At 35.3% G+C, this 11,803-nt stretch overlaps 1 protein-coding gene across 1 annotated transcript; it reads right to left on the bottom strand.

Annotated features, from left to right (window-relative positions):
* Positions 1-6,091: 6,091 nt before the first annotated feature.
* On the bottom strand, positions 6,092-6,271 carry LOC122807545 (ATP synthase membrane subunit K, mitochondrial-like). The gene has a single exon (XM_044078465.1). The coding sequence runs from the start codon at positions 6,269-6,271 to the stop codon at positions 6,092-6,094; it is 180 nt and encodes a 59-aa protein (XP_043934400.1).
* Between the last annotated feature and the right edge of the window lie 5,532 nt (positions 6,272-11,803).

Genomic DNA, 11,803 nt, shown 5'->3' with positions numbered 1-11,803 from the left:
TCATTTGTCGATCTTCTGGCGTCGGTGTTCTCAGTGTCGGCGTTCTGAGCTGTCGACATTGTCAGGTGGACCTATATATATATATATATATATATATATATATATATATATATATATATATATATATATAGTGTACATATACATTGTATAGGTTTACAGGTAAATACTAAGCAATTAGTCTGCAGACTGTTACACACAGTATTTTAGATATATATATATATATATATATATATATATATACTCACACAGACACACACACACACACACACACACACACACACACACACACACACACACACACACACACACACACACACACACACACACACACACACACACACACACAAACACACATCTAGCTATATAGATAGATAGATAGATACGTACATACATATATCTTAACCATTATGCCAACCCCCAACTCCACTATATCAGCAAAACTATTGAAGTTCTAAATAATGAAAAATAAAATCAAAATTTTAAATTGTACATGGGATGGATTTTTTTTTGATATCTGTTGGGACTGAGTTTCAGAGTTTAGCAATGTAAACAGACTATAGACATTCACCATTACGATTTTAGATATTTGATTAAACACTAAGTTTTGGTTTAGTGAAGGCATTTCTCTGTGGAGTGTATACCAATAATTAACTATAGCTAGGCTATTTTTCTGGGGTATAGGGAGCATTGTCGTGTGTCTTACAGTGTGTGAAGGCTAGCAGGTTAAGTAGCTCCAACCTTTTAAGGCTTTTGGAGTACAAGACACTTGTATGTTGTGTGGACCTTTATAAACTCTGTAGTGTTATCAGTTACATCTTTCTTCCAACTTGGCTAGCTGACAGGATGATACGTTAGTAAAGATTTATGAGGCATGGAACACAAGAGGAAGTGGACAGGTTACAGCTGTGGTTCTGCAAGTGCTGATGGGGACGGTTTGACATTTTAGCGTTAATGGCTCAGCAGGTTGCACACTTGCCTTTGATGCTGGACACTCAGAGGACTGTAGGTTCTGTTCCAACACCTTTTGCTTGGATTCATTTTTCTACGACTAACACTTTAGGAGAACATAATGGTGAACTATATTCCTGAGTGTGCCATCATTTAGAAGAGACATCAAAGCTTCATTGACAGCAACTCCACCAGTTTTGATGTTGTTATTATTATTGTTTCTTTTTGTTTGTTTTTTTTTGTTTTTTTTTTTTTTTGTTCTTACAAGCCTGCTTACTATTTTCTTTCCACAGGCTTATGTTTCTACTATATTTATGCTGAAATTTATTGATTTTCTTCTTACCTTGTAGTTATTCCATACAATCTATATTTTTTCTTATTTTCAATTTTCTCAGTAGTTTGCTGCTTCATGGTTTAATCATTCCAATAAGCATCACTTATTCTTCTTACTGGCATTTTTAAACGTATGCATTGCAGTTGTTAAGAGAAATATTTCTCCAACTGTTAATCAGTTTGAATGACTGGCTGTAAAATGAACTTTATTCCAAATTTATATACCAACAATTTATGTTGCTCCCCAAAATATAACTGTTTCCCCTTAAACTGCCAATAATGGTAAATATCTACTCCATATGGTTTAATATGCAATGCTAATTCAATTGCTACATTTCATTGCCTTCTGGGCATGCAAATCAATATACACAGTGTGGTCAGTTAGAAAACAATCCATGTTATTGTTTAATTGTTTATTGGGTATTCCAATTTCATATAATTCATCTAAGAGCTATTATTTAATTTGCATTACTTCTGTGTGATTGTTTTTCACTACAAACCATTGGTGGATACAGATGAACTCTCAATAAAACAGTGGAATTCATTTACTAAGCAGTTACTTTTCCTGGACATTTTCACAACAAATGTAAGGCTTCAAAGAAATATCCTAACTCATGATGTAATTAAAATAAGCTTTGTTGCTCAACAAACTAAAAAAGTGTTTCTTTATGGGCAGCTAAAGAAAATCTACATCACTGGATAGGTTATTACAGTTATTTTCTGCTGAAGGTTTTTGCTTCATCTGTATCGATAAATGCATGCACTGTTTTTTGAACCTGCTGCTAATCCTTAACTAATTTCTGGATGTAATCACAGAAAACAAGAACTTTCAATGCTTTTGCTGCTCAGTGGCATAGAGGGGTAAAGCCCTGACTAAAGCCCAGGCAACCCAGGTATGACCAGCGGCTGTGGAGACTGATGGAATGGGATGGATGGATGGGACTACCCATCCAGAATGGGCAGTTCCATGGACAATCCCTGTGAAGATCCTTAGTGGAGGTGGAGGATGTCATAATGGGGGGTCCAAAGAGGGGAACGTGTGGTGGACATGACTGAGCTGGAACAGAACTGGGGAAAAATGGTGCACATCCCCATTGCACACCTGCCCCTCAAACATAACTATGGACATTATGTGGAAAGGGGAGAGTAAAAGAGGTTGGTAATTAAAGGAAAAAAATACTCTGACTAACAGAGATTGCCTGTAGCACCAGGAATTACTTCAGATCCACCCCAAGCCCATTTACATTGGTGCAAGTCTAGGGAGCACAAGGAGAATTGGGTAGATTCAGCACTGGACATAGGGCAGTAGGTAGAAAGGCCATAGGATGATGTAGGGGAGCAGAAAGTGCTGAATAAAACTTTCAGTGCAATTTTCAACAATGTGAACAATGAAAATACCAAATTATTCTGTAATTACATTTCTTATATGTTTATTCAAATAAATTGTAATCAATAAAATAAGATCATTAACATTTTTCAATTCCTCCTTGACATGATTATTCTAAAAAGAATCATTGCATCCTAATTAAACTGTAATTCCCTCATCTTCTTTTTTTTTCCTTTATTACTTTCAAAATGATACCATCCAATAGGTGTGAGTTGTGAGTATTCCCTAATTTATGTTTTACATAATCTTTCTTTATGACAACAATTTTTGACTCATAAGTAAGTCATCCACATGGGAAAAGTACAATATAATTTTTAAATGTTCATCTAGATTCCTGTCAATATATTTTTTCTTTAAATTCCAGGACTGATACAGTCATGTGGACCAAGTAGTCTCCCTGTCTCTTTCCATTAAACATTTTTAACACTTTTCCGCTAAAAGTTAACATGGGATATAGCAAAAAAATTATCATAAATCATTTTACTAAACCTTTATCCTCTCTTCATATGCATATCCACCCAAAGGTTATAAAATAGTATGCCTTATATTGTCTTAAGTGTTTAATATATCACCTTTAATCAAATATCATATCTTCTCTAATCTTATAATATAAAAACGTTCCTTAATGATAAGTAATAACCCCTGACTATATCTTCCTTTGAAAATTCAAACATCTTCATCTATTAAACTACCAAGTCCAGAACATATTCACAACTGCATAACATCTGTAAGATATTTTTATAATCCGTATTAACTGAAGCAGTAAATCTAATAAGCCTTTGATATATCACCCTTACTCAAATATCATGTCTTCTCTAATCTTATAGTACAAACAATTTGAATTTCCCCTGCCATATGAATGTATTTTTCTTTTTTTATGTATTTCCTTTTACTAGGTAGGTTTAACTAGATGGACAACCCGTTTTCATTGGAGGCCCCGGGAGAAAAGCTCCATAGTCATACAAAGAAACATTGCCATTACAGATGCAACTAAAGCAGTCATGCAGTTATTAACCACCTGATAAAATATGCTAAGTCACACTCTCTATAGAAGTAAAAGTCATCTGAATAATTCTACACTAACAGAACTATTACTAATGCAGAGGTTCCTGCTTGCAAACAACTTTGCATTTCTGTGCTTCGTCTACAAATGTAGTGCCTGCTGCCCTTGAAGAAAAAATTGCCTGTGTCGCATTAAAAAATAGTGTGCTGGTGATATTGCCATAACTTTTCCAGAACTAGATCAGCTTTGCAATATGAAACCAGGCATGCAGTCCTGGAGACCATTACAGAGCCAAACACAAATTCCCAATTGATCCAAAGTATTGTCTGTTTAAGTGACTTGCTCATACCTCTCAACTGTCCCTGATTTTCAGGGACATCCCTGATTTTGACTCCAATTTTAGCTCTGTCCCTCTTAATCCCTCCTAAAACTAATGACTTTTGGAGGAAATGTGGTGAATTACACTTAATGAATAATGACAATAATTAAGAGTTATAGACTTCTTTTGCTTCAGAAAATGTGCATTAATTCATACGCTTTGAGTCTGTCAATGTTTCAAGTTAATAGAACTAATATTTTAAAAGTGTCCCTGATTGTCCCTGATTCTGTTGAAATTTGTCCCCGATTGGTTGAGAGGTCTGTGTCACACAGGAGGTAAATGAAGGTGGAAAGATTCAAACCCCTGTACCCTTGCCATATGAATCAGCTCATTAACACGTTAAAACTTTAGTCCTCTGTGTTAACTGCCAGACTAACATTTTTGAAATGCAGAAATCCTTTACAATCCAGTCTTGTAGAGAAGACTGTACCACAGTAATTGGTAATGATTGCATAATGGATGCTGAAGACCAGATAGTTCTGATCATCACTAAATAATGCAGCCTGTACTGACCTGAGAAATGTCAAAGCCTATGCATTTGGTGGAGTATCTAAAGAAGGTACTGCAAAACATATTACTAAATGCATCATGTTTCAACTACTAAAATGCAACATGTTTACACTATACTGCACAATCCAGGCCTAGAAATGAATTATTTCATTCTTTAGTGGAATGAATAAAGCAAAACAATTATAGACAATATAAATGCTGTAGCAATAACTTTTGTTTAACAACCAACAAGTCATAGAAAAACCAGAAAATTACTGCACATATAGCATCCTGTTTTATTTTGGGTGGTGGGGTACATGCCTGCAGGACACATACATTTAATTTTTGACCTTCCTAGATCTTCCTAGATCTTCTCTGTCAGGTAAGAGACTATTTTAAAACACTTAAAAATTTAAAAGAATAAACGGTTTTGCATCAACATGGATTTTGTGTATCACATTGGGTTTGTACCTAAGCCCATCATTAAGTGGGGCCCTTTACACACACACACACACACACACACACACACACACACACACACACACACACACACACACACACACACATACACACACACTTACCCACACACAACTCCAAATGCTGCACTGTTATTGAATTGTAGTTATAGTATACTTCCAAATGAAACTCTGCTGTACAACTTCCAGCATAACGTCAAATGCTATACCATCCATACCGGCTGAAATACTGGTGCACAAGTTCCATTTGCTACCCACTGGTGCTGCTTAAATCTCATGCCCTCTCTGCTCCTCTTTCACTGGCTGAAAGCAGGAAGCAGCAGGATGTGGATATGAAAACTTTTTTTTACAGCAACAGTATGCAGTTACAACCAAGAACTTGATACGGGATTTTTTTTTTAATTTTTAAAGCAAAAGTAAGTGTCATAAAGTATTTTGTTGTGGCCAGTCCCCCCACCACACCCTCATGCCAGCACGAGGCTCTAGGCCACTGCTTAGGTCATATAGTGCTGGATATGGCCTTGTCCTGGAGGTGAGCAGAGACATATCCAAGAATTTTGTAGATGCAGTTTTAGAATAGATTTGAAGGAAAGGTGGCTTGCAATTTGTTTTAATTGAGTGTGGGATGAATTTCCAGATTTCAGAGATGCAGTTAGAATATTGGTCATCCTCAACAGAATTAAATTTGCTTGTAGCTAGACGCAGTTTATCCTTCGAGAATAGATGACGATCTACTGTGTAAGGTTCTAAGACATTGACTAAATTTAGATATTTACTGGGAAGATAATGGATAACTGCTAGCTGAGAATGTATGAGATAATGCTTTAGCTGGAGACAGTTTAGCTCCTTGAATGATATGCTGTAGTGGAATTTATAGTGATAGCTTGTGGTGAATGTAGTGATTTATTATGACATTGCTTGAGGTTTTTTTTTTTTTTTATTGGTGTGGATTAGCATTGTTTATTTTTTTTCAATAACTTAACATTTGATCAGCAGCCACTCTGATGTGAGGATTCTGGAAATAAACCACCACCTAGACAGTCCTGTTGATTAATGCCACACATTAATTCCATATTCTACTTTGCTGAGACACACGGTGTCTGTTTCTTGGGCTTCAGTTTAAAATACAAAAAAATGAGGGCTACACCTGCGTATGTTGTTAATACACAGTTCCTTCTTCCTTTGATAGTATATGCATTGAAGAATCTCTGAATTCCAGTGAACTGGTGAGGAGATCCAGCATCATGTGCACCCATGGTCTATGCTATAGCCTTCAGACTGCAATGTTAATGTAATATGGCCTTTGCTGTCCAGTGAGAGGTAATGCTTTACATGACGTTGTAGTGAAGGAGAAAGAAGGAAATAGCCAACCCCTGTCTGAAATGATCATATCCTTTGGCTGAATGAGACATTGCTTGAGTTTTGTTTTTGTTACAGCCTGATGGTTAGTAAGAATGGGGCAGCATAGAGATGAGAAGAAAAGAGACAAGATGAGAAGAGACAATACAAGACGAGAAGAAAAGAGAAGATGAGAAGAGAAAATACATTACGAGAAGAGATGAGATGAGAAAAGATGAGACGAGGTGAGACAAGAAGAGATGAGAAGAGATGAGATGAGATGAGACAGGAGTTTCTCTGGCTGGGTTAGTGAGAAAGTACCTTGCTTAGTACAGTAGGCCTAGTTTTAAGTTTGTCTTTTTATGGCTAATTGGCTGTGGATGTCAAATCGTAAGCTATCATCAATTAGAACATGTAGTAGTTTGGCATTTTTTGTATTTTTTAGGGGGTAATTGTTAGTTGGAACTTTTGAAAGAAGTAATTTATTTTTTAAGGATTTAGAATTAGATGAGAGTTATTGAGCCAGGTTTCTATAAAAGAAAATGACACTTGTGTGAACCTTTGAAATCTTGGTAGGGCAGGGAGCTGAAAACATCACAGTGGAATCATCAGCATATTGGATGAGTGTGGCATGCTTAGCAGTGGACTGGAGGTCATTTACAAGAATATTGAGTAGCAGGGGGTCAAGGATGGATCGCTGGGGAGAGCCTAGAGAGATGGGGAAGAAAGATGAGTGTGCAGACTACCATTTAACTGCTTGGAATCTGTAAAACTGGTAGCTTTTAAACCAGTTTAAGTGTGGAGAGCGATGTTGAAATTATGCTCTTTGGTAGTAAATGGTGTCAAAAGCTTTTCAAAGATCAAGAAACAGAGACTATGTCACCTTGGTTGTGGTTAAGATGAAGTTAAGAAAGCTTAGTAGATTTGTGCTGGTGCTGTGATCTGGGCAGAAGTCATGACTGGTTGGCGATGGGAATTTATTATCAAGTAAGTGAGGACTTGAGTATATATACATTTCTCTAAGATTTTTTTTTTGAGGGGGGTAGCTTCTGTGAATGATCAGGTCAGCAGATGTCCTACCTTTATGTAATAGAATGATGAAGGATTTCGTCCAAAGGAGAGGAACATATCTTTCTATAAGGGAAATATTTATAAGTATGGATACTGGGACTGTTAGTGCATTTGCAGTGATCTTAATAAATTCTACTGGGAAGTTATCTGCTGCCAGTGTTGTGGGTCTGAGACTGGATAGGTAGTTTTTGATGATGGACATAGGGATTGGTTTGAAAGAGAAATAATTTGTGTGTGTGTGTGTGTGTGTGTGTGTGTGTGTGTGTGTGTGTGTGTGTGTGTGTGTGTGTGTGTGTGTGTGTGTGTGTGTGCGTGTGTTTGTGTGTGTATGTGTCTGATTTGTTATTGTTGAGTATGAGAGCTTGGTTTATTATGTAGCAGGGAGGAAACTGTTTGAATGAAATGAGTACTGAATTGGCATTCTATCTGTGTTGGTAGGATGTCTGGCACTGGTTTAAATTGTGTTTTGCCAGAGTTAGGGAGGTTGTTTACGGCGGACCAGAACAGCTTGAGGTTACTGTGCTGGGATGACTGGAAAGAGGTGTAAAAGTATTTTTTGCCTGGTTTTACCTTGTATTTTAATAGGTTTCTGAGGTATCTTATGTAGTCATGGCTTTGCTGGGTTTTTTGTTGCACCTATGTTTTCCAGGGTTTGTCTCTTTTCTTCATTATTAATTTGGTGTCTGTGGATAGCCAGGGGGCAGGGTTACCTTTGATTCTTTGACTTCATATATGTGCCTGTTCATTAAGTATACTGAGAAAGATTTTTTGAACTCTTTGGTGGCTTTGTCTAGTGGGAGCATTTTAATATGTTCCAGTTTATTTCTCTTAGAGTTAAGCAAAAGGTTTCCTTGTCAAATTTTGATTGACATCTTGCCAGTTTGAAATGGTGCATTTTTGGTGGATTGTTGGAGTGTCTTATAGAGAATGTGAGAGGGTGTTAACTTAAGGTATCTGGTAGGGAACCTGGAACAGAGAAATGATTGGGTTCATTAATGAGTATCCAACATGTTACGGAAGAGTTGTTGTTGGATTTGGATGAGGTGGTGGAAACCACAGAGATTTATGGTGGAGGAAGGAAAGTCAGAGTTAATAGTGGATCAGTCTATATTTTGACCACCTAGTATGATGGGTATGTGTGGGATTTTAAAATGAATTAAGATTTTTTCCTTCCTTTCAACCCTCTATTCATGTAATACATCTCTCATAGTCTTAAATATTTGTTCTACTTTAATTTCATTACAAACAGAAATGTTAATCTATCCAGGCCTCTTCCTTCGTTACTGGTCTTAAAAGTTTCCTTAATTGCTTTATCTTACTTTCAGCCTCTATATCATCTTTTGTTCTTTTAACATTTTAATTTTCCATTTATTTCCTTGTTTGCCTCTATATATCTTCTTCAGATATTCTTCTATTCACATTTGTCATGCTGATTAACATACTTATTTTTATCATCCTTCAAGTTTTCTTTATAACTATTCTTTTTGAATTACTTTAGTTAATAACAGATAGACTTCTTCACTCACAATGTATTTATGTTTTTTCAACAATTCCTTTATTTGCTCTTCTTTAATTTTGTACAGCTACTGCTCCTTTATATACTATACTGTCATTATTTTCTATATATCTATGCAATTCCAAAGATTTATGTAAATATCCCGCTCTTCTTCCTGCCTTTCTCATAAGGTTAAATATGCTGTCCTGGTAAGTAGTCCACCATTATTCCCAGTTATGGTAACAGAACAGAACATCATGGCCACATGATCATTCCACAATCCGTCTAAACATAGCTTTATATCTGGCCTCCTCAAAAAAACATTTTCTATTCTACACAGACCTCTTCTTAATCTGTCTCCTCACATTGTCATTATTATTGTTTTACTGTCTGAAAAATGTTACCTGATCCATGTCAGTGCCTCTTCTACCAGTTTGGAGCACAGGACTAATCTATTTTTTCTGCTATTTTATGCTTAGATATGAATAAGCCTTTTTGTTTTATTATCTTCATATCAGCCTTTTAAATAATTTCTAGTAGTAGTTTGGCAGTTTAGTCTATTTTCTGACATTTTCTCACTTTAAATAGTCAGATTTGCTATTAAATACTCTAATTCTTTATAAACATAAATTCTTATATTTTCTTTAGCTGTAGTATAATTTAAACAGAATCATATATTTTCATTTTTTCATAATGCAATCTACTACAAGAATTCACCCTGGTATCATAATTCTTTCTTAGTTAAGTGCAATATCCAAACAGACTTTGAAAATAATAGCTACACCTGTACACTCATCTAATCCAAATGCCCAAAAACTTTGCTTTCCCAAAATATTTAAAAAGCAAAATTCATAGGTTTTAAAATTCAGAAATAAAGTTCAAATTCAGAAATTAAGCTATAAGAAGCACATGCATTGTGTTTTTTCAAACAATGGAATAACCATAAGAACCATTTAACTAAATCATTCATGCTACTAACATTTATAATTTCCATTCTATTTCACTATTTATTTTTAAATTGTTTTATATACTAAATTCATTTTTCTTGTAATTCGTCTTTTTTCAGTTTAACCAGATTCATTAGACAGCACCTAATCTTATCAAAGCCAAACTGCTGTAGGTATAACCTGATGATGCGATCAGAAATAGCATGCATCTTGGCTTTGCATTGGAGACTCATCAGGCTGGTGGACCTGTAATTGGTGGGATTAGTGGGTTGGCCATCCTTATGGAATGATATCATTATCACTGTTGTATGCCAATCTTCAGGGATAAAGCCATTGGCTACACTCAAGTTAAGTAGATGAAGGAGGGGTCTCTGCCAATGTTTGCTTGACACTGTTTATTAAATGGCTTGGTATATTGTTAGGTCCCATGGAGGGAGCAGTTTTAATCATAATATTTGAGACCGGTCTTAGCATATGATCTTTGATGATGATAGAGGGTCTGAATATAAATGGCCTTTAAATGTTAATTTCCAGTTGTCACTGAATGTGTGAACTAGTGTGTTTATTTATTTTAATTATTCTTTGTTAAGTGAGTTAGTTCCACTAAACTAGTGGCCTCTTTCATGGGGAGACCTGACTATGAGGGGAAATTTAGCCAAGGTATCGGGGAACTTCCCTTACTCTTTTCGATAGGCACCGTTTGTTCTTTTACATCCACCTGAGCTACCACCAAGTCAAGCAGACGGGACCTCAGTTTAACAGCTCATCATAAGGAAGATACACTCAGAAGAGCAGCACCCCTTTATTCGATACTATGTTGTGCACAATTAATCCAATTGGTGTGGGAATAGAACTCACAGCCTTCTGCACCAAAGGCGAGTTTGCTACCTGTTGTGTCACTGATAATGTTATGTTGGCAGTGCTTACCAGTTCATAGGAGGTAACATCTTGAATAAGTTCTTACAAATTGCTAGGTATTATTTATCAGTTTCTAACATAATGGAAGAAAGATTTCTAGCTGTCCTTACCTTCAGAAGCTAACCTCAGTTCATGGACAACATTATTATTACTAATAGTTTTGTTTTATGTTTTTAGTCATTTTTTAATATTTTCCTTGACATGGGGGTCTTTAGCTCTGCTGTATACTTTAAGGCATTTATTTCTTTTATTGTAGAGTTTACATATGTTGGTGGATCACCAGGGCATTTTTGCTTTTAAACTTCCCATTACATTTGGATCAGATAAGGTACTGTTAATTCTACGCATTTATCTAAGCGTAATTTCCTGTAATTCTATGTATTTATCTAAGTGTAATTTCCTGTAATTCTATGCATTTATCTAAGTGCAATTTCTTGTAATTCTATGCATTTATCTAAGCTTAATTTCCTGTTAATTCTATGCATTTATCTAAGCATAATTTCCTGTTAATTCTATGCATTTATCTAAGTGTAATTTCCTGTAATTCTATGCATTTATCTAAGTGTAATTTCCTGTAATTCTATGCATTTATCTAAGTGTAATTTCTTGTAATTCTATGCATTTATCTAAGCGTAATTTCCTGTAATTCTATGCATTTATCTAAGCATAATTTCCTGTAATTCTATGCATTTATCTAAGCGTAATTTCCTGTTAATTCTATGCATTTATCTAAGCGTAATTTCCTATAATTCTATGCATTTATCTAAACGTAATTTCCTGTAATTCTATGCATTTATCTAAGCTTAATTTCTTGTAATTCTATGCATTTATCTAAGCATAATTTCCTGTAATTCTATGCATTTATCTAAGCGTAATCTCCTGTAATTTTATGCATTTATCTAAGTGTAATCTCCTTTAATTCTATACATTTATCTAAGCATAATTTCATGTAATTCTATGCATTTATCTCAGTGTAATCTCCTGTAATTCTATGTATTTATCTAAGTGTAATTTCATGT

This window comes from Protopterus annectens, chromosome 7.part1, assembly GCF_019279795.1.
Source record: "Protopterus annectens isolate FY-2018-M chromosome 7.part1, PAN1.0, whole genome shotgun sequence".
Taxonomy (NCBI): domain Eukaryota; kingdom Metazoa; phylum Chordata; order Ceratodontiformes; family Protopteridae; genus Protopterus; species Protopterus annectens.
The sequence above is the reverse complement of the archived record's forward strand: the minus strand, read 5'-3'. Positions and strand labels throughout refer to the sequence as shown.